The 22,118-nt window shown below is 56.5% G+C and overlaps 1 protein-coding gene across 1 annotated transcript in view; it reads left to right on the top strand.

Annotated features, from left to right (window-relative positions):
• The window catches only part of Itpr3 (inositol 1,4,5-trisphosphate receptor type 3), a 55,685-nt gene extending 33,579 nt beyond the window's left edge, over positions 1–22,106 (top strand). Inside the window, exons 22-58 of the mRNA XM_036167182.1 lie at positions 485–684; positions 1,303–1,432; positions 1,800–1,857; positions 3,265–3,430; positions 4,204–4,368; positions 4,444–4,518; positions 4,933–5,058; positions 6,545–6,667; positions 6,770–6,970; positions 7,923–8,174; positions 8,317–8,442; positions 8,521–8,646; positions 9,890–10,010; positions 10,325–10,515; positions 10,664–10,812; positions 10,932–11,040; positions 11,122–11,212; positions 11,299–11,468; positions 13,121–13,295; positions 13,413–13,594; positions 13,728–13,928; positions 14,049–14,159; positions 14,561–14,656; positions 14,772–14,873; positions 14,956–15,042; positions 15,502–15,612; positions 15,694–15,886; positions 15,975–16,100; positions 16,399–16,571; positions 17,016–17,180; positions 17,579–17,771; positions 18,175–18,279; positions 18,360–18,487; positions 19,168–19,333; positions 19,827–19,987; positions 20,896–21,057; positions 21,376–22,106. Coding sequence (XP_036023075.1) covers positions 485–684; positions 1,303–1,432; positions 1,800–1,857; positions 3,265–3,430; positions 4,204–4,368; positions 4,444–4,518; positions 4,933–5,058; positions 6,545–6,667; positions 6,770–6,970; positions 7,923–8,174; positions 8,317–8,442; positions 8,521–8,646; positions 9,890–10,010; positions 10,325–10,515; positions 10,664–10,812; positions 10,932–11,040; positions 11,122–11,212; positions 11,299–11,468; positions 13,121–13,295; positions 13,413–13,594; positions 13,728–13,928; positions 14,049–14,159; positions 14,561–14,656; positions 14,772–14,873; positions 14,956–15,042; positions 15,502–15,612; positions 15,694–15,886; positions 15,975–16,100; positions 16,399–16,571; positions 17,016–17,180; positions 17,579–17,771; positions 18,175–18,279; positions 18,360–18,487; positions 19,168–19,333; positions 19,827–19,987; positions 20,896–21,057; positions 21,376–21,444 — 5,285 coding nt within the window. The 3' untranslated portion in view covers positions 21,445–22,106. The remainder of the gene's footprint in view (positions 1–484; positions 685–1,302; positions 1,433–1,799; positions 1,858–3,264; positions 3,431–4,203; positions 4,369–4,443; positions 4,519–4,932; positions 5,059–6,544; positions 6,668–6,769; positions 6,971–7,922; positions 8,175–8,316; positions 8,443–8,520; positions 8,647–9,889; positions 10,011–10,324; positions 10,516–10,663; positions 10,813–10,931; positions 11,041–11,121; positions 11,213–11,298; positions 11,469–13,120; positions 13,296–13,412; positions 13,595–13,727; positions 13,929–14,048; positions 14,160–14,560; positions 14,657–14,771; positions 14,874–14,955; positions 15,043–15,501; positions 15,613–15,693; positions 15,887–15,974; positions 16,101–16,398; positions 16,572–17,015; positions 17,181–17,578; positions 17,772–18,174; positions 18,280–18,359; positions 18,488–19,167; positions 19,334–19,826; positions 19,988–20,895; positions 21,058–21,375) is intronic.
• Positions 22,107–22,118: the final 12 nt, after the last annotated feature.

The raw sequence follows: 22,118 nt of genomic DNA, 5'->3' as shown, positions 1-22,118 counted from the left end.
GTCCCCTCCACCCTGCTAGCCCAGGTGCTGTGATGCTCTGGGGTCTTTGCTTGGTCTTGAAGTTGAGTGGGATTCAGCACGACCACTGAGTGAGAGGGGATGCAGCCCCACCAGCAGGGAGTGTGGAGAGGACCGGAGTTCTCAGTCTGCAGCCCTCCCTGGTACCCCGGGACACACACTTATCAAAATTGTGCTATGTCCGGCCCACGGTTTCAGCATTGCAGACACAGTGTCCCCTCAGTCCCTCAGGCTTTGTCGTGGTTCTCAGCTTCGCACAGAGATTCGCTCATCTCTCCACACCACCCGCTGGTTTTTGCTTGGTCCATTGTTTTCTTAGACTTGATATAAAGCTCGCCCCCCCCCCCCGCACCTCCTCCCCCACCCAAGCCTGCCTGGGTTAACGCTGTCCCTTTTTAGCAATGGTCCTGCAGAGATTGGGAACCCTGCTGTCCATCCCCTGGTGACCCCCTTCTGTGACCCACAGGCAAAAACGTGCGGAGGTCTATCCAGGGCGTGGGGCACATGATGTCTACCATGGTGCTGAGCCGCAAGCAGTCTGTCTTTGGTGCCTCCAGCCTGCCTGCCGGAGCGGGTGTCCCTGAGCCGCTGGACAGGAGCAAATTTGAGGATAACGAAGACATTGTGGTGATGGAGACCAAGCTGAAGATCCTGGAGATCCTGCAGGTGCTGGGCAGGTGGGTGGGAGGTCCAGTGGTGGGGGTGGGGAGCCCTTGGTGTTCAGGGTCACAGGGTTTTGCCAGGTTATGTAGCCCAGCCCATTGGTCCTCAAGGTTCTTCTTGGACCAGCAGCACTGACATTACTTGGGACTCAAGCCTCATATGGACATGCTGCTTCATGAAGAGCAATTAATGGCGTCCCAAAGAGGGATGGGGGTGACAGAGACCACCATAGGGAAGTTAGAGGTGGGGTTTCTATCCCAGGAAGACAGAGGTTAGTCACAGGTCCCCAAACCCTGTGTCTTTGTACCTCAGTTCTCCCTCCTGGAGTAGCTGGAAGAACAGTTCGGCCTGCTGACCTAGGGAGTTTCTATGCATATCCTGTCGTTGTCTGGCCTGGGGTGTGTGGGGACTGAGCAGCAGATGGGGGACTCACTGCCTTAGGCTGAGAGAAGGTGCCAACCACCATCACTAGACCAGGAGCTGGGGACAGAGAGGCTTGTTGTTTCGATGCCTTGGCACATCCTGAGTGGTGGGGTCCTAGAGCCCATTCTGGGGTCCCCTCACCCCTCTTGGAGCAGCGGGGCTCCGGGAGACTGGTCTTCACATCGTCTATCTGTCTAGTTCATCCTCAACGTGCGCCTGGACTACCGCATCTCCTACCTCCTGTCGGTCTTCAAGAAGGAGTTCGTGGAGGTGTTTCCCATGCAGGACAGTGGGGCGGACGGCACGGCACCGGCCTTCGATTCCACCAGTGAGGCTTGCTTCCTGCTACCTCCCACTGTCTGCAGCTCCCCAACCCATCCTCTCTACTCCCAAAATGCATTTCCATTGCCCCTTTGGTTGCTACAGTGAGGAGCAGGGCAGGGACCCTCCCTACGTGGGGAACAGGCCCACAGGGAAGCTAGGACCTGACTAGGGTTATCTTCATATCCCGCCGGGAGCTGACCAGGGCCTGGGCTTCCTTGGGCTGCTGAACATCCTGCCCCACGTTCTCAGCCTGGAGGCTCTGCCTCACAGAGCGGGGTGGCCAGGTGGAGGGGCTGCAGGAGCTAATGTGGACACCCCCATACCTGAGTTTCTCTCTATCTCAATGCCTCTGTCACTCTTGCTCCCCACAGCTGCCAACATGAATCTGGACCGCATCGGGGAGCAGGCAGAGGCCATGTTTGGAGTGGGGTAAGGCTGGGATTGAGGTGGGTTCAGGGTTGGGGACAGGTTGTCAACATGAGGCTTGATATTACCCACTTTGGACAACCTGGGTTTCCTGAGGCTGAGGGCTGGCTGTGTCCCCCCAGAAAACCCTCCCTGGCTTGCTCGTCCCTCATGGCAGAAGGTAAATCTAGGTCCTAGGCATTCTGGCAACCCCCCCCCCCCCCCCCCCCCCCCACTTCATGCAGGGCAACTGTGCCTCCGTGTTCACAGCTCGGGGCAGCTGTCCCGTCTCACAGCAGGGCGAGATGGGGGTGTTGCAGCATGCCCCCCTCCCTGCCCCCTATGCTGGAGTGGAGTGGACTTGCCACTCAGAGCCTCTGCCAGTGGGTGCCAGCCTTCCTCGGTATCTGGCACACTCAGTGGATCTCTTCTCAAAACTCCACTGTGAATTCATAAGATAGGGGCTGGCAACGTACTTCAGTTTGTAGAGTACTTATCTACTTTGATCCCCAGAACCACATAAGCCAGGGGGTGGCGTTGCACACCTGTAGCCCCAGCAATTCAGGAGGTAGAGGCAGAAGGGCAAGGAGCTCAAGGGCGCTATGTAGTGAGTTTGAGGCCAGCCTGGGCTACATGAGATCCTGTCTCAAAAAATAAACCATGGCCGGGCGGTGGTGGCGCACGCCTGTAATTCCAGCACTCGGGAGGCAGAGGCAGGTGGATCTCTGTGAGTTCGAGGCCAGCCTGGTCTACAGAGCTAGTCCAGGACAGGCTCCAAAGCTACAGAGAAACCCTGTCTCGAAAAACCAAAAAAAAAAAAAAAAAAAAAAAACAAACAAACAAAACCAAAAACCAAAAACCAAAAAAACCCAGAACACAGTAGTGAAGAATAGCTTGATAAAATAAAGCTCACACATTTACAGGGGAAACAATGCATTGAGATAGTTATCAAAATGCTGAAGAAAATAAGTCGGAGTCACAGCTGCATATGTGGCTCTTTATTAGCACATCAAGTAGCGGCTGCATGGGTGGGTGTAATTAGCAGCGTGACTCCAGCTAGTGGCAAGCATAAATGGTATTTCACAATTTTCATTAACAGCTCTGAGGTGATGTGAAAGTATCTGTGGTTTTTTACTGAGCCCCCAGGCTCAGCTGGTATTCTCTCACTGAAGGAAGAGGTGTCTTCTCATCCCCCCAGTGTGCGGTGACTATGGATCCCACACGAAGGGTTCCTGCATCAGGGGCTTGGTTGAGGGCTATCCTTAGGGTACCCAGGAGGGTACTATTGCGGGGGCAGTGATTCCCTGCCCATGGGTGGGAAAAGGCAGATGCAGTGAGCGAGTGGTACCCTGGCTGCGGCTCTGCTACAGCGGTGGAGCATGCCCGAGCCCTCACTCACTGACCCCCACTCCTGCCCACCCATGCTGGCAGGAAGACCAGCAGCATGCTAGAAGTGGATGATGAGGGTGGCCGCATGTTCCTGCGGGTGCTGCTGCACCTGACCATGCACGACTATGCACCTCTCGTCTCTGGCGCCCTGCAGCTTCTCTTCAAGCATTTCAGTCAGCGCCAGGAGGCCATGCACACCTTCAAGCAGGTGAGAGGGAGGGGCCACAGGGATCTAGTTGCTCGTAGCTTGGCAGGGATGTTGGGCCTTGCTGAAGGACTTCCAAACTTGTTCAAATCCTTCAGGGGAGGGTCCAGTCTCAGCCACCTTTGGCACCTCCTGCCCTGACTCACTTCTTACGCTCTAGACACCCCTTGGGAGTGGGCAGTTGTGCACACCTTTGCTGATCATTCCCTACCAAGCCTGGCTTGCAGGCATCCCTCATTGAGCTGCCTGGTGTCTTGTCACTGTGGCCTCCTGTCCTCTTGACAGCCTCCTGTGAGATGCTTGCTGGTCAGGGCTGGCATTTAGCAAGCACTCATGATGTACTGGTCCTTGACACCAGTCTGCATTGGTTCCCCAGAATTCCCCCAGCTCCCGCAGTATGTGACACCCCTCTCAGCTCCATGTGAGAGGAGAACATGGAGGCCCAGGCCCAGTGAGAGGGAGGGGGGACCACAGGTAGACCCTAGTCCTTAGAGTTCAGGTCCTCCCTTCACCCGGGTTCAGTGACCCTGCAGTACTTCCCTGGCCTGTTGGGCATCTGAGTGGACCCGTGACAGGTCACAGCGGTGTGTGACATGAGTAACTGTGACCAGTTGACGTGTTAGCTCACTGCAGGGAGGCTTCCTGGAGGAGGGGGCTGTAACAGACGGAGGTGATGCTTGGGTGGGGACTGGTCTAGGGAGGGCACTATAGTTCCTGTGTGACAGCAAATCTGGGGACCTCTGCCCTGTGAGTCTGGTTCCGCTCTCCCCGTGCAGGTCCAGCTGCTAATCTCAGCCCAGGATGTGGAGAACTATAAGGTGATCAAGTCGGAACTGGACCGACTGCGGATGATGGTGGAGAAGTCAGAGCTGTGGGTGGACAAGAAGGGCAGCCTCAAGGGCGAGGAGGGGGAGGCGGGCGCCACCAAGGACAAGAAAGAGGTGAGCTGGCTTCCGGGAGCCAAACAGGGTGCCCCGAAATGAGGGGACCTGGATGACTCTATCCTCTGTCCTCAGCGGCCCTCGGATGAGGAGGGATTTCTACAGCCACACGGGGAGAAGAGCAGTGAGAACTACCAGATTGTCAAGGGCGTGAGTGGCAGGGTGTGGGTGGGTGGGTGCGTGTGTGAGGGGTGGGAAGTGTCCTGCAGCTGGCTTTGCCCTGACTCAGATGGGGCTCCTGCTGGTCCGGCTTCTCCCAACTCCTCCCTCTGGGCCAGCCTTCTGGCATGTTCCAAACAGCCCCGCTGAGGCCCTTGATAGTTATTTTAAAGCTGAAGGAACTTAATGAGACTCTGCTTTACGGCCCTGTCGCTCTGCACTTTACGGGTGGGATGGGATTTTAGGGATTCACTGGTTTGCCCAGATGGCCTGATGCAGCAGCAGCAGCCCAGAGTCCTTCCGCTCTCCGGTCCCTGTGGTAGATGGGTGTGGCTGCAGCTAGCCAGGCAGAGGGGACCCTGAGGAAGAATCACAAGGCTCCCATCTCCCGTGTCTCCCCTGCAGATCCTGGAGAGGCTGAACAAGATGTGTGGGGTGGGGGAGCAGATGAGGAAGAAGCAGCAGAGGCTGCTGAAGAACATGGACGCCCACAAGGTCATGCTGGACCTGCTGCAGATCCCTTATGACAAGGTGACTGGTGTCCAGCCGGCTAAGGCTGCACCTCTGTACCACCACTGTACCACAGCCCTCAAGGGCCGGCCTCGGCCAATCCAGTCCCCTGCCGGCTCTTCTGAGTTGCTCCCTGGTTGCTGTGATTCTCCCCATCCCGGGGTGCTGGGCATTGGACCCAGAGCCTTGCTCATGTAGCTCTTCACTAAGTTACACAGCCCTTGAGTTTGATTTGACCCTAAGGCTTAACCATGACCTCAGCCTCCTTCCCCTCCTCTGAGATAACCTTGCCTGTCAGCTCCATCTGGACCAAACTATGGGTCACCACCCCTTTGGACTTTTTCACAGGGTCACCTAGGACCATCAGAAAACAGACATTTACATTATGATTCTGAGTAGCAGCAAAATTACAGATATGAAGCAGCAATGACAATAATTTTATGGTTAGGGGTCACCCCGACACGAAGAACTGGATTAAGGGGTCGCAGCATTGGGAAGGGGTCTAGATTCCTTGACCCTGAGCTCCTTATCCTGGTAGGTCCATGATACCTGGTCCTTCCCCAGGCCTCCCTCCCTCACTAGCTTCTGTCTACTTTGACCCTCAGCCCTTCACCTTGGCTGATATATTTTTTTTTTTAATATTTGTGTATGTGTGCACACGCTCAGAGTTGAGAAGAGGGTGTCAGATTCCCTGGAGATGGAATTTATAGGTGTTTGTGAGCTGTCTGGTCTGGGTGCTGGGAGTGGAACCTGGGTCCTCTGCAAGAGCAACATGTGCCCTTAACAGCTGGGCACTGCTCCAGGCGCTCAGGAAGCGCCTGGATGTATGTATCTTACACATACATCCAGGCTGCACCTGGACTTTTTAGTGTGTGTGTGGGGGTGTGTGTGTGAGTGTGAGTGTGTGTGTGTGGGGGGGGGTGTCAGGAGACCAGCTCACAACAGGCTAGCGAAGTTCCTTAGTTAGTTTTCTATTTCTGTAGTAGAGACCATGACCCAAAGCATCCTGGGGAGGAAGGGGTTTATTTAATCTCAGAGCATAGGGAGCATATACATTTAATCTCCCGTCGTAAAGGGGAGCGGGCAGGAACGTGAAGCAGGAGCTGAGGCAGAGGCCACGGAAGGGAGCTACTTCCTGGCTTGCTTCCACGGCTCGCTCAGCCTGCTCTTTTATACAGCCCAGGACCACCAGCTCAGGGGTGGCACTACTCGGGTAAGGGCCACTACCATAGTGGGCCGGGCCCTCCCGTAACAATCATGAACTGAGAAAATGCCCCAAGGACTCCTCACAGAATAATCTGATGGATGCATTTCCCCAACTGAGCTTCCTGTAAAGCTACCCCACCCCACCCCACCTCACCGCCATGCCCTATGCTTTTTAACCCTACCCTAGAGGCTTATGGGATCCTGACCACTTCCAGCCACCTCAGGCCTGTCCCCCTGGTGGCCCAGCAGCCACCTCAGGCCTGTCCCCCCTGGTGGCCCAGCAGCCTCTCTTTGTGCACAGGGTGACAACAAGATGCTGGAGATCCTGCGCTACACACACCAGTTCCTGCAGAAGTTCTGTGCCGGGAACCCTGGCAACCAGGCCCTGCTGCATAAGCACTTACAGCTCTTCCTCACGCCCGGGGTGAGGCACATGTGGGCGCCTGCCTGCGCAGGGTCCCCGATGGGCCTTCCTCTCTCTGATGGGCCCCACCCTTCTCTGATGGCCCTCCCCTGCCCACCACAGCTCCTGGAGGCCGAGACCATGCAGCACATTTTCCTCAACAACTACCAGCTGTGCTCCGAGATCAGTGAGCCTGTGCTACAGCATTTTGTACACCTGCTGGCCACTCACGGGCGCCACGTGCAGTACCTGGACTTCCTGCACACCGTCATCAAGGCTGAGGGCAAGTACGTGAAGAAGTGCCAGGACATGATCATGACTGAGGTGAGGGCGGCCTGGGCCACAGGGAGCTGGGAGGCGGGTCCCAGGGAGAGCTTGGGAGGGAGAATTAGAGCCAGCAGAACTCGGGGCGCCTGTCCAGAATCGGTCAGGAGAACCTGGACTTTGGGGCCTGGTGCAGAGTGGGAATGCACAAACCTATTCTCACCCAAAACGTGGAGAACGGGCTGAGCCTCGATCCCAGTCTGGGAGGGTCTGTTCCTAGAGCACCTCACAGTGGGCTGGGGGTGGGCAGGGACAGTCAGCGATGTCCGCGTGAGACGTTACAGCTGAAACATTCGCTTTGGCCATGTTAACTGCTGACTGAGGGAGAGGAGAGTGGAACATGCTTCAGTTCAGTGCACACGCTGGAGGCTGAGGAGATTTGGCTACTTTCCGGATCCAGGATCCAGGGTCCAGGTCTCTGAAGGAAGAGGGCCTGACACATCAGCCAAGGAACCCCAAAACTCAGGCAGGAAGCCAGGCACCTGTAACCCTAGCACTTAGGAGGAGGCTGATGTGGATCAAGAGTTCAGAGTCGGGCTGGAGAGATGGTTCCATAGTTAAGAGCACTGCCTGCTCTTTCAGAGGACCTGGGTTCAATTCCCAGCACTAGTTCATGACCACCTGTAACTCAGGGTCCAATGGATCCAACACTCTTCTGGTCTCTGTGGGTACTGCACATGTGTGGTAGACAGCTATGCATGTAGGCAAAACACCCGTATACATAAAATAAATAAAAACCAACAATGAAGAGTCCAAAGTTATCCTCAGCTACACAGTGATTGCAAAGCTAGCCTGGGCTATATGAAACTGCTTCAGAAATGCAAAACTTTCAGCATGGGTATCAGGTCATAGCTGGGTTCGTGGCTCAGCTTGCCCAGATGAGCACAGGAGAGGCGGTGCCTGGGGCTGGCTGCCAGACAAGGTTTCTGATTCCTACCTGCCTCTGTCACAGCTGACCAACGCAGGTGACGACGTGGTGGTGTTCTACAATGACAAGGCTTCTCTGGCCCATCTGCTGGACATGATGAAGGCAGCCCGAGATGGCGTGGAGGACCACAGCCCTCTCATGTACCACATCTCCCTGGTGGACCTGCTGGCTGCCTGTGCGGAGGGCAAGAATGTCTACACGGAAATCAAGTGCACCTCCCTGCTGCCTCTGGAGGATGTGGTGTCTGTGGTGACCCACGAGGACTGCATCACGGAGGTGTGCACCCTTGGGCTGGAGGAAGGGCACAGAGCGGGGAGAAGGCTGTGGTGCAGCCACACTGGGGGTCAGATGATGGGTTAAGACGGGAGAGCCCGAGCAGGCACTGTTGACACACCTCGCCCGCCCACCCGCTGCCCAGGTTAAAATGGCGTACGTGAACTTTGTGAACCACTGCTATGTGGACACAGAGGTGGAGATGAAGGAGATCTACACCAGCAACCACATCTGGACGCTCTTCGAGAACTTCACCCTGGACATGGCTCTGGTCTGTCCTGGGGGCCAGGGCTGGGCTTCTGGGCGGAGGGGTGACCTGTAGATCTCCCCATATGACTCTCCTCCATAGGTCTGTAACAAACGAGAGAAACGCCTGGCAGACCCCACCCTCGAGAAGTACGTGCTCACCGTGGTGCTGGACACCATCAGCGCCTTCTTCAGCTCCCCGTTTTCAGAGAACAGCACGTCGCTGCAGGTGAGCAGCCCACACGGTCATCATGGCCACTCCAGCTGGCTCTCTCTGCAGCACAGCCTTGCTTACGCTAGCACATGAAGATGCAGCTAAATACAGTGTATTAGTCATCTACAGTGTAACCAACGGCCCCAAGTGTGGGTCAGGCACTACAGTGGGAATGATACAAAGTAACCAACAAGGAACAATTTAAGGTGTTGGTGGAGCATGCTGTTTGAGGGGTACTCAGTTCATTTCCTCCTTTTTATTCACGCTGGGGTTCCGACCCATGGGTGGGTGCAGCATATGTTTAGGATAGGTCTTCCAGCTTTCTGGAAACCCCATGGACACATTCCACACTGATTTAGGAGGTCCCGTGGGATTGACAAGATTAACACAGGAATCCCTCAGTCAGTCTACCAGGACCTGGGGTGGTGGGGGTGCGTGTGGCTTGATGCCCAGGACAGTGGAACCATGATGGCTGGCGGGACCGCTCACAGAGACCTTGCACTACCCGTGGGTGCTGGGCAGGCAGGCAGCCTGGAGACTCATTGGCATCACTGTGGAGGGGCTGACCTGAGTCAGAGAGAGAGCCATGGCTGAGATGTTTTTCAGCCTTAATCAGAGTCCCAGGTCTCCTTGAGGAAGGCTCTGAGGCACTGTCTAAATTATAAACACAGAGGATGGAGAAGAAACCAGGGGAAGTGGTACCCATGGGTTCAAGGCCAGCGCTGGCACCAGGCTAGCTCTGAGAAGAGTAAATAGACAGTTAGGAGACACCGGGCAGGGTGGCACACGCCTTTAATGCCAGAGCTTGGGAAGCAAAGGTAGGCAGATCTCCGTGAATTCAAAGCCAGCTCTACAAGGAGACTGAAAATATTTATCTATGGCTGGACGCCTTTAATTCCAGCACTGAGGAAGCAGAGGCAGGTGGGTCTCTGAGTTCAAGGCCAGTCTGTCTCCCCCCCCCCACCCCCCCACCCCCCGCGCAAAAAAAATTTATATATATATATATTCTCCCCAGCCTCAGACTAGCTATAGGATTGGATAAAGCAGAATTTAAAATAGGCCTTCAGAATGTATTATTATTGTATGTGTGCACATTGTGTGTGTGTGTGTGTGTGTGTGTGTGTGTGTGTGTGTCTGTCTGTCTGTGCCTGAGTGTACAGTCAGGGGAGGTTGTTTGGTGCCATAGGAATTGGTGAGGGTCCTGGGCCCGTGCCCCTGCCGGGCTGGCTGAGCTGCCTCCGGGTTCTGTCCCCTGCAGACACACCAGACAATTGTAGTGCAGCTGCTGCAATCCACCACGCGGCTGCTTGAGTGTCCTTGGCTGCAGCAGCAGCATAAGGGCTCCGTGGAGGCCTGTGTCCGCACCCTCGCCATGGTGGGTGAGTACCCATGCTGGACCTTTCCCAGCGCACCCTGCGGGGACACCAGCCCCACAGCAACCACCTTATCCCTGAGTGGGAATGCCACCCAGGGTGGTCACATCCAGCTGGAGTTACTCTCATTGCCTCTTGCTGATTGTGTGTTTGCAAGTGGCCCAGGCGGGAGGTGGTGCTGGGTTCCCTGTGTGCTGGGGGATCAGGCGGAATGCCCAATAGGGGCACAGGCAGTACTCATCCCTGCCCCATGTGTGGCAGCCTGAGCCCGGCCCAGCCATCCTTACCACCCTGTCCTCTGGCGCTGCCCTCTGTTGCAGCCAAGAGTCGGGCCATCTTGTTGCCCATGGATCTGGATGCCCACATGAGTGTTCTGCTCAGCAGCGGGGGCAGCTGTGCAGCCGCAGCCCAACGCAATGCTGCCAACTACAAGACGGCCACGAGGACCTTCCCTCGCGTCATCCCCACCGCCAACCAGTGGGACTACAAGAACATCATTGAGAAGCTGCAGGTGGGCGTGGTTGCCTGGCCCTCAGGAAGGACCTGCCCTGGGAAGGAGGGGGTTGCTGCCCCTCAGGCGGCGTATAGTCTTTGGGGGATGGGACATGGTCACACCCTGGTCGTCTTGAGCCAGCTGGTGACCCTGCCTTCCCTCCCAGGACATCATCGTGGCCCTAGAGGAGCGGCTGAAACCTCTGGTGCAGGCTGAGCTCTCGGTGCTGGTGGACATGCTGCACTGGCCCGAGCTGCTCTTTCTGGAGGGCAGTGAAGCCTACCAGCGCTGCGAGAGCGGGGGCTTCCTGTCCAAGTGAGCAGGGAAGGAGGGCGTGGTGACCTGGGTCTGGACGGGGTACCGGCGTCCTCGAACCAGAGCGGCTGGGGCTCTGTTGAGGCAGGTTGCCCCTGAAACCTCTGCCTCTGCTCTAGGCTCATCCGTCACACCAAGGGCCTCATGGAGTCCGAGGAGAAGCTGTGTGTGAAGGTGCTTCGGACGCTGCAGCAGATGCTGCTGAAGAAGAGCAAGTATGGAGACCGGGTGAGTGCCAACACCACCGGGCTAGAGCAGGGCCTCAGGATGCAGGACATCGGTCACCAAAGGCCTCATTTGACCTCCCAGGGCAACCAGTTGCGGAAGATGCTGTTGCAGAATTACCTCCAGAACCGGAAATCCAGCTCCCGGGGCGAGCTCCCTGACCCCACAGGCTCTGGTCAGTGCCATGGGCCATCCCCGCCCCACCCCGCGTGGCTGGTTCCTGCTTCCAACTATTGTCTCTCATTTGGGCTTCTCCCCAAGGCCTGGACCAGGACTGGTCAGCCATCGCAGCCACCCAGTGCCGGCTGGACAAGGAAGGGGCCACCAAATTGGTCTGTGACCTCATCACCAGCACCAAGAATGAGAAGATATTCCAGGAGAGCATCGGCCTGGCCATCCGCCTGCTGGATGGAGGCAACACTGAGATCCAGGTGTGGGGGTTGGAGCAGAGTGCCTTCACCTCTGGGGATGCTGCCTGCTGGGGAGAAGCCGTGGTGCTGAGGGCTTCTGAATCTGTGCACCTGTTCCCCTCACCCACGCCTGCCTTGTACCGACTCTGTCTTGTCCCACTAGGTCCACCATTCTGGCTCAGGCCTCTTCCTGCTTCCTCTCCCCCATCCTCCTTAGCTTTGGAGCCCTGGCCTGATTATTCCAAAGCCCACCTCCTCTAACCCCATTCGTTCATTCAGTCTTCACTGACTCATCCCTTGGTTCACATTTCCTGTTCAGCACTGAACATCAGCCCGTCACTGATGCAAGCACCAAGCATCAGCTCTGAAAAGGAGACAAAATCTGTTCTCTTGATGTCTGTGTTTCGGAAAGGACATAGGCAGGGTGTAGACACTGTGGAAACCAGTATCCAAGACAGGAGAGATGGAATGCAGGGCACAGGGTTGTGTTCAACAGTCATAGGCTGGGCTTAGTGGCTTGGCTTTGCCATCTCAGCTGCTCAGGATGCCGAGTCAGGGTGTCCCAGGTTCAAGGCTTGCCTGGACTCCAGAGCAACTTCAAGGCCAGCCTGAGTACTGTCACTCAACCTTGTTCTTAGTAACAAACAACAGGCGGTGGCACACACCTTTAATCCCAGCCCTCGGGAGGCAGACAGGTAGATTTCTGAGTTGGAGGCCAGTCTGGTCTGTCTGATGAGTTCCAAACAGCCAGTGCTATGTAGAGAGACCCCCCTCCCCCCCAGACAGGGTTTCTCTGTGTAGGTTTGGAGCCTGTCCTAGAACTCACTCTGTAGACCAGGCTGGCTTCAAATTCACAGAGATCCGCCTGCCTCTGCTTCCTGAGCCCTAGGATTAAAGGCGTGCACCACCACCACCCTATAGAAAAACTCTTATCTAAAAAGAAAAGAAAACAAAACAACAAAACAAAAAAAAACCCACACCCCATGAGCTGGTGATCCAGTGCGGTGGTCCTGGCCTAGTGTTCACAAAGCCCTCGGTTTCATCCTCAGCACAGATGGGGAAAACCAAGTGATGGGCAAGCCTGGGGGACAGAGATAGAGACCTGAGGTGATGCTGGAGCTGTGTGGGAAGAGTGTGCAGAGCAGCCTGAAGGGGCTGGAGCAGGAAAGGCCTGGGGTCTTAGGAAGAGACTCATGTGGCCTCGTGGCCCTGAGTGGCTGAGGCTTTTCCTCCAAGGAGATGGAGCCACTGAAGGCTGGATGCACTAGAAGGGCAGGACTCAGGCCTCCAAGGGATCCCTCTGGCTGCAGTGTAGAGCAGCTACTGGAGCCAGTGGCCAGCAGGGCCCGGGCAGAAGGCAGCACACAATCATCCCCCACACCCCTGGCATTGTGGTCATGGCAGGTTGGCCTTTCCCATTAACTGCTGAGGTCCCTAGCCTCCATCTCAGGGTACATGTGACTCTCAGACTTCTTTTGCATTGAGTGGTGCTCTCCAACTCTGTAAGTAGCTAAGGATGACCTTGAATTCCTGATGCTCCTGCTGCCACCTCCCAGGGCTAGGATGATACCCACCTACCACATCCAATTTCAGCGGAGGGTTTTGAGGCCTTACCATGGCCACCCAGAGCTAGGCACAGTGCTGAGGCTGCTCCACCTCCCATCCATCTCCAGAAATCTTTCTACAACCTGATGACTAGCGACAAGAAGTCAGAGCGCTTCTTCAGGGTGCTGCATGACCGCATGAAGCGAGCCCAGCAGGAGACCAAGTCCACAGTTGCCGTCAACATGAGTGACCTGGGCAGCCAGCCTCGTGAGGACCGCGAGCCAGCAGACCCTACCACCAAAGGTTGGGCTCCAGGCAGACATGGGGTGTGGGGCCAGGGCAAGACTTGCAGGGCACGGGGGTCTCACAGATAGGGAGAGGCTTCCAGTAGCCCCTGCCTTATCAAGTCTTGCCCCACAGGCCGTGTGGCCTCCTTCTCCATGCCCAGCCCCTCCCGCTATTCACTGGGCCCCAGCTTGCACCGGGGGCATGAGATGGGTGAGCGTGTGCAGAGCAATGAGATGGGTACCTCTGTGCTCATCATGCGGCCCATCCTGCGCTTCCTGCAGCTGCTGTGTGAGAACCACAACCGTGACCTACAGGTGAGTGCCTTGTCCATGCCTGCCTGACACCCACTTCCAATCAGCCGGCATCCCTGGCATGGCCACTGGAACTGATGTCCTCTTGGTGGGGATGACGGTGCTGTGCCGCGCCCACCCTGCCTGTGCTCCACAGAACTTCCTGCGCTGTCAGAACAACAAGACCAACTACAACCTGGTGTGTGAGACCCTGCAGTTCCTCGATATCATGTGTGGCAGTACCACGGGAGGGCTGGGGCTGCTGGGGCTCTACATCAATGAGGACAATGTGGGCCTGGTCATCCAGACCTTGGAGACCCTCACAGAGTACTGCCAGGGCCCATGTCATGAGAACCAGGTGAGCAGCCTCACGGTGGCAGTGGTGCTTGCAAGGGAGCTGAGTGGGTGCGAGTGGGCCTGCAGGACCACCCCGACTCTGATGGGTCTGGCCCTTGCATCTCCCACTGCCTCCTGTCAGACCTGCATCGTGACTCATGAATCCAATGGCATCGACATCATCACAGCGCTGATTCTCAATGACATCAGCCCACTCTGCAAGTACCGCATGGATCTGGTGCTGCAGCTCAAGGTGGGGCCCAGTGGTGAGCATGCCGGCTGTGCCTGTGAAACGTGTGTTCCCGTGTGAGTGACAAGGGTGCTTAACAGGTGTGGCACTATATTGTGCTGTATGCAGGGGGCCTCTTCTATGCATGTGCAGGTTGTATTGGCTACACAGGAATACACATGTGAACAGACATCACACTCATCTTGGGTTTCCCTGAGGACTTCCTGTATGTGTGTTTGTATGGGGTGTGTGTGGGGGGGGGGGCTTGAACATATTTGCTCAGGGTGGGTAGGGCTGGCCTATAGGGGATTAATACATTGGATACTTCTCAGCATACCAGCATCTGAGAACAAAGTAAGGAGGAGGTTAAAAGGCCGTAATTGGGCCTCTTAGATTCAGCTTGCTTCCTGTACCCCTCCACCCAGGACAATGCCTCCAAACTTCTCCTGGCTCTGATGGAGAGTCGGCATGATAGTGAGAATGCAGAACGCATCCTCATCAGCCTGCGGCCTCAGGAGCTGGTGAGCACAGGCTGGCAGCAGGAGAGGACTGTGTGGGTGGTACAGGGATGGGGGTCCGTGCCCCAGGCGCAGGCATAAGAGCAAGTGCTGTGTTGTTCCCTGGCCTCCCCTCCAGGTGGACGTGATCAAAAAGGCCTACCTGCAGGAGGAGGAGAGGGAGAACTCAGAAGTGAGCCCACGTGAAGTGGGCCACAACATCTATATCTTGGCACTTCAGGTACCAAGTGCTGCCCGTGGCCCCGCCCCTGTGGCCATGCCCTCTGAACAATGCTCACAGCGGTCTTGTCCGTCTCCTTTAGCTTTCCAGGCACAACAAACAGCTGCAGCACCTGCTGAAGCCTGTGAAGCGCATCCAAGAGGAGGAGGCTGAGGGCATCTCTTCCATGGTACGGCAGGGGTGAGAGTTTGGGGGTGGGGTGGGGCTCGAACGGAGCCTGCCTTGGTGGAGTTGAATAGACTGGTGGCCGTGAAGGAACAGAGCTGTGACCTGAGGGCAGGAATGAGAGAGAAGCAAGGAGCAGGCTAGAGGCAGAAAGCTGCGGTCATCCAAAGCCAGCCTAGAACCAAGTGAGCTTGGATCTGAGAGCCAGGCTAGAATCTGTGGGTGGGGCTTGCAGCTGGACTGGGGTACAGTGCTGTAACCTTGATACAGAAATGAAAGCAAGACCTTGCATCTGGGACAGATTTGGAATATTGTAGCAGGACCCCGGGGCAGGGCTGAAGAGGGCACCAACTCCCATATTCTGGTTGAGTGGCCTTGGTCTGGGCTGGCTGATGGGTCAACCCCAGGAGCAGCACTCTGGATGGCTGCAGGGCTGACCCAATGCCCACACCTCTGCCCCCAGCTCAGTCTCAACAACAAGCAGCTGTCCCAGATGCTCAAGTCCTCGGCGCCTGCCCAGGAGGAGGAGGAAGACCCTCTGGCCTACTACGAGAACCACACCTCGCAGATTGAGGTGAGGCAGAGGACACTGGGTGTGAGCCAGGGGCAATGAGGGCCTCTGCCCAGGGTGACCAGGTGTCGCCTGACCAATCAGATTGTGCGGCAAGACCGAAGCATGGAGCAGATCGTGTTCCCCGTGCCTGCCATCTGCCAGTTCCTGACAGAGGAGACCAAGCACCGGCTCTTCACCACCACTGAGCAGGATGAACAGGGCAGCAAAGTGAGCGACTTCTTCGACCAGTCCTCCTTCCTGCACAATGAGATGGAGTGGCAGCGTCGGCTTCGCAGTGAGGACCAGCGGGTGCCCCCTCCCCTTCCTGGGGCTCCCCTGGACAGAGGGGTTGTTTGGACCCTGATGCCACACTGTCTCCTCAGGCATGCCGCTCATCTACTGGTTCTCTCGCCGCATGACACTGTGGGGCAGCATCTCCTTCAACCTGGCTGTGTTTATCAACATCATCATTGCTTTCTTCTACCCCTATGTAGAGGGTGCATCCACAGGTGAGGCTGCCCACCCCTCCCTTGCATGGGTGGGGGGGGGAGACGCACCCCTGCATTGCCCTGTGGGCCCTCTGCATGTTATGAGGGACAAGTATGGCTCAAGGGACAGACAGGTTGGCCTCCTGGGAGATGGCCTGTGAGCATGTATGTGTACACACATGCAGATGTAAGCCAGACCCTGCAGCTGGTGGGGTGCTGCAGGTATACAGGTCCTTAGGGGAGGTTCTGGGGGCTCTGGGATTCACACTGGGGCCGTCAGGGCTTAAGTACCCTGCTCATGCCTGCCCGCTGTCCCCAGGTGTGCTGGACTCCCCACTCATCTTGCTGCTCTTCTGGATCCTCATCTGCTTCTCCATCGCGGCCCTGTTCACCAAGCGCTACAGTGTCCGCCCCCTCATCGTGGCACTCATCCTACGGTCCATCTACTACCTGGGCATTGGGCCCACACTCAACATCCTGGGTGCCCTCAATGTGAGTGCTGCGCGGTCTTCTGGCCACCCTGCTCACCTGCTGACCCCTGCCGTTCTTGCTGCCAGCTCCTTGTAGGCCTGTTCAGTGCTTTCAGGCAGCCAGGGATTAGCCACTAGCTTGAGATCAGCAGCCTTGGGCGTCAAATGCAGGGTGCTGGCCATGCACTGCCCACGGGCCATGCACAGGTGGACGTCAAACTTACATTTTACTGTTTCCTGAGAAATGGGAGACAACTCTCCTTAATCCAGCATTGTAAGACTGGGGTCTTCTGCGTTCTAGCCTGCTTCACCTGAGCCTCAGTTTCCCCAGGGCTTCACTTCTTTGATACCGCACCTCTCATGGCTCATTCCACGAGACTAGCCTCTGGGCTGGGCTTGGTGTCAGGGCTGAGAGTTAGGATAGATGGTGGGGTGCTGACCATCACATCCTGCCCTTTCTATCCAGCTGACCAACAAGATCGTGTTTGTGGTGAGCTTCGTGGGCAACCGTGGTACCTTCATCCGTGGCTATAAGGCCATGGTCATGGACATGGAGTTCTTGTACCATGTGGGCTACATCCTGACGAGCGTTCTGGGCCTCTTTGCTCACGAGCTGTTCTACAGTGTCCTGGTGAGCCTGCAGCTGGGCTGGGGCCAGGGGCTTCTAACCCTAATCACTCGTAAGCCTCCGTCTGTCCCATTCAGAGGAGGGATCAATCCAGACTTGGCCAGACCAGGCATGTGTCCTCCAACCTCAGACCTGAACAGTGTGTAACTCTAAGCAGGTTTCTTATCTGCCCTATGTCTCATGACAACTCTGCCTCCTAGAATCACAGGGTGAAATGTCCAACTGTGTGAGAAATGCTTAGAATGCATCCCTGGGTGTGTAGCACAAGAGTTGCCAATATTCCACTCAATGTGACACCTCTCACACCTTCCCCTGCTCTTACAAACGTCCCAGTTGCTTCACTCCAGCCTGGGCACTGACCGCACGGGCAGGGCCTGACTTACTGAGGTGATGTCCCGCAGCTCTTCGATCTCATCTACCGCGAGGAGACGCTGTTTAATGTCATCAAGAGTGTGACTCGCAATGGCCGCTCCATCCTGCTGACGGCCCTCCTGGCCCTCATACTAGTCTACCTCTTCTCCATCGTGGGGTTCCTCTTCCTCAAGGATGACTTCATCCTGGAGGTGGACCGGCTGCCTGGGAACCACTCCAGAGGTCTTGGGAACTTCCTTTCTGGGGTGGGTGTGTGGGGGTGACAATGGGCACGCACAGGTAACTGTCAGCACCAGACAGGGCATGCCTGTTCCCCTAGGCTCCCTGCCTTCTTCTGTTGGGTTTTAGGATACCTAGCCTACACCCACCTGCATGCTCTAGTTCACTGCAGTCTGGGGGGGACAGGCAGAACCTCGGAAGCCCCAGTTGGCCTGCCATTCATGGAGAGCCTGGTGTCTGCAGGGTGGCCTCGGGCCAGGCCCAGTCACAGAGACCCTCCCTAGCTGTAGTGTGAGCCAGCAGGAGGGGAGGCCTCCCAGGGACATGTCTCAGGACAGACTAGAGAGATGCTAAGGTCAGACAGACATTTGTTATCTCCTCGTGACTTTGTTCCTATCACCTCTAGCCAGCACCCTGGGAATGTCACATGGAGCTGCCACATTTATGGGCACATGTAGTGGGGACAAGATAGACTGTGTCTCGGAGGTATCGGTGCCTGAGATCCCAGAAGGTAAGGCTGAGATACCTGTAGGATGGGGTGGGACAGGACAGAATGGGCAGCGCAGGTCTGAGCGTGCTGACCACCCACAGAGGATGAGGAGCTGGACAGCACTGAGCGGGCCTGTGACACTCTACTTATGTGCATCGTCACCGTCATGAACCATGGACTGCGCAATGGTGGTGGTGTGGGTGACATCCTCCGCAAGCCCTCCAAAGATGTGAGTATCCCTGCCCTGCCTTGGGCCTCAGCCAGGCAGCAGCTGGGTCCCCTCCATGCTGACCATCCCACCCACTTCTGTGAATGCTCCCGGCTTCCCATACCCAGCCAGTTTCTGTGACATTGTCCAGAGCTATCCACCCCGGCCCATTTAGTCTCACTGTAGATGCTACAAGGGACACCATGGCAACCAGTCTTGGCTCTGAGGCTTGGGAAGGTGTAAGCCAAGCATCAGTCTCTGGCTTCCTCAGCCTGGGGGGCGGGCAGGGTGGAGCAGGACACTGAGTCAGCTCTGTGAGGAGTCTCAGGACTTAACACAGGGCTGCTGGCTATCCAAGCCATCAATTCCCAGTTGCTTGGGAGAAGTCATCTCTGGCTAGACAAAGGTTCTGGAATGTGTGACACATCCTGAAAGTTCACCTAGGAGCTCCCAGCTGCCCTTCCCTTAACCAAGTTAAAGGCAGAAACAAGCCCCATTTTGTAACAGGACAAACTTGTAAGGGCTTCCTCCTGGCCAGCCCTTTCCAAATGTCAGCTCAGGGCTTCTTTCTAGTTGACAGATGATGTCACTGCCATCCTTAGGCTCCCACATTTCTCTCTCTTGGGGCTTGGAGTGAGCACAGTCACACGGCCTGCTGAACCACAGTTCCTCACAGTATCCCCCCCCCCCCCACTGTGCAGGAGTCCCTCTTCCCTGCCCGGGTGGTATACGACCTCCTGTTCTACTTCATCGTCATCATCATTGTGTTGAACCTCATCTTTGGGGTGATCATCGACACTTTTGCCGACCTGCGCAGTGAGAAGCAGAAGAAGGAGGAGATCCTCAAGACCACATGCTTCATCTGTGGTGAGGCCCACTTCCGCGCTTAGCTGGTTCCTGCTGCACCACTGGAGGCTTCTACACCATGGCACCCCAGCTCCACCCTTGCTGAGGCCCCCACACAAGGTGGATGGCTGCTTGCCCATCCCAGGATGGAGGGAGCCGACCTAGCTTGTTGCTGGGATTGGCAGGACCTGGGAAACCACTGCTTCAAGCCTGGGCCTCCAGAAGAGGAACCTAGGGCACCGTGGTGTCAGGCTTCTGGTTTCCATCCACTCCTCCTTCCAAACCCAGTGACCAGGGCCCAAGGAGCAGGGGTCACCTGCAGGACAGACTGTTGACCCAGCTAGTCCTATTCCCACTGGGCTCAGGCTGCTGCTCTGCAGGAGGAGTAGTGTCTCCATGGCTGAGCAATGGGAGCTTTAATAGAGTGACAGATAGCCCAGGGTGAACTGTCGAAAGCAGTCACCACGGTGGCCCTCAAGTGGGCAATGGCTTCACTTCCTCCCTCTGCCCCCAGGCCTGGAGAGGGACAAGTTTGACAACAAGACAGTCTCCTTCGAGGAGCACATCAAGCTGGAGCACAACATGTGGAATTACCTGTACTTCATCGTGCTGGTCCGTGTCAAGAACAAGACCGACTACACAGGCCCCGAGAGCTATGTGGCTCAGATGATCAAGGTGAGTGTGCACTGCAGGCCTGGCTCTGCTGGTCCACAACCTGGGAGGAGACGCTACATCTGCTGGCCTTGGCCTGAAGGTTGACAGCTGCTGACGCTCGTTGGGGCAGCCGGGGAGTGAGGAGCAGCTGCGGCCAGCCCTTGGCTGTGCAAAACCCTGCTAGCCACCCGTCGATTCACTCTACTGGCGTGAGGAGAAAGTGAACTTGCAGGGAACCCGTCAGCCCTGGAGGAACATGTGTACCAGGGTCCGAGAGTACAGCAGCACCGGGGCAGTATGGAGTGGGGAGAGCCCACGGAGGGATGCTGATCCCACAGGGCCTCCTAGAAGGCACAGCAAGGGAGGATGGCCTCCTAAAGTCAGCATTGTCCCAATCTGAGAGAAAGCCTAGAAAAGCTTAGAAATACCAGGCTTAGAGGAATTAAATATAATCCTTCCAATTTCCATAGTCATGGTGGCAGTGAAGAGCTTTGTCTCGGGGTTTATCTGTTGGTCTGAGAACTCACAGCTTGTGACAGGGAACCAGGAAACTGCTTTGCTGGTCCTCCTCCCTCCTGCTTCTATCCTGGGAAGCACGTGCTAGCCCTCCCTAGCAAGGCCTGGCTCTGCTGGACATCCGTGCACCTCTCCTCTTCCTTGGGTACGGGGCATGCACTTCTGTGGCAGCAGAAAGGAGGGTGCGAGGACAGGCAGTGAGCAGATGGCAGAGATGCCAGTGGACAGGGCCACCTCACAAAAGGCAGCCTTGCTGTGGTGGTGGAAGCCCACCTCTGGCTTCCTCTGCCTGCCTGGGGGGACCAGGCCAGTTCTGACCAGTCCATGACACACTCCCTGCTAGCCATCTGGTTAAGGGTGTGGCTGTCCCTGAGCAATGCCTCCCTGGTCCTCACCCCAGCACTTTGTTCCAGAACAAGAACCTGGACTGGTTCCCACGGATGCGCGCCATGTCCCTGGTGAGCGGCGAGGGTGAGGGTGAACAGAATGAGATCCGAATCCTGCAGGAGAAACTTGGCTCCACCATGAAGCTGGTGTCCCACCTCACTGCCCAGCTGAATGAACTCAAGGAGCAGGTGTGTTCCCAACCTCAGGGTCCTAAGCTTCTCCACCCACTGTGGTCTTCTGTAGCAGCCAGGCAGGGCCTCCCAGGGTTCAGTGTGGCAGGAACTTGTCTTCCTTTGCATGTGGCAGCAGCTACCAATATAGCTCCATAGCCCCTCTTATCTCCCAGTTGCACCCAATCAAGGGTTTGGCAGGCTGAGGACACCCTGGGGGCCGGGGGTGGCTGTCACCAGTGCTGAAGGGCAGCTGGGCTCTTGGGGGAGGATGCAGCCTTTCATGGTGCTGTGGAGAAGGGAGCTGGGCCACCTGACGGGACTTGTTTAACTCAGATGACAGAGCAGCGGAAACGGAGGCAGCGTCTGGGCTTTGTGGATGTACAGAACTGCATGAGCCGCTGAAGCAGAGCCACAGGAGCCCCACAGGAGGTCCACTGCAAACACCACTGCCCTTCCTTCAGGTCAGGTGGCCATCGGCCCATCAGCATCTGGAGGCCAGGTGCCCACCCCACCTCCTGCTCTGCTGGCAACCCTCCCGCAAGCCAGGCTCCGGCCAGCAGGGGTACTTCGGAGCACAGTCCTGCTAAGAGCCCTTGAAGAGACTCAGTTTACCTTAGTGCCTTAGAGGACACTAGGTCCTCCAGACTGCTGTGCCTTGAGGCAGTAACTGACATTCCTCAGTGGTCCTTGCAAGGGTTAGAAGTGGGCTGCCTCTCATCTCCAAGCACTACATTGTGGCTGTTCCCTGCCTTCCTCCTGCCTCAGGAAGGTGGTACCTGCTGTTATTAGCTACTTAGGACTTGATACTTAACTTATTCCCCCGGGGTTATCCCACCCACCCTGTTGTGCCTGCTGGGGACAGTGTGCTGAACTCTTGGCCCCGTCCAAGGCGCCTGATGACTCAGGATGGATGGCTTTGTAGGCAAGAGTCACTAGCCCAGGGACAGGACTGAGCTGCATGAAAGTGGTGACTGACTGCTTTTTTTCTCTTTGGTGTCATGTTTTACAAGTCCTATGTCCTGAGAACTAATGTGTTAATTGCCTTAAATAAATTAATAGACTCCAAGTCGACCAGG

The sequence above is a fragment of the Onychomys torridus genome, chromosome 18, assembly GCF_903995425.1.
Source record: "Onychomys torridus chromosome 18, mOncTor1.1, whole genome shotgun sequence".
In the NCBI taxonomy this organism is placed as follows: Eukaryota; Metazoa; Chordata; class Mammalia; order Rodentia; family Cricetidae; genus Onychomys; species Onychomys torridus.
Note: the sequence above shows the minus strand (reverse complement) of the source record. Positions and strands in the feature narration are given on the sequence as shown.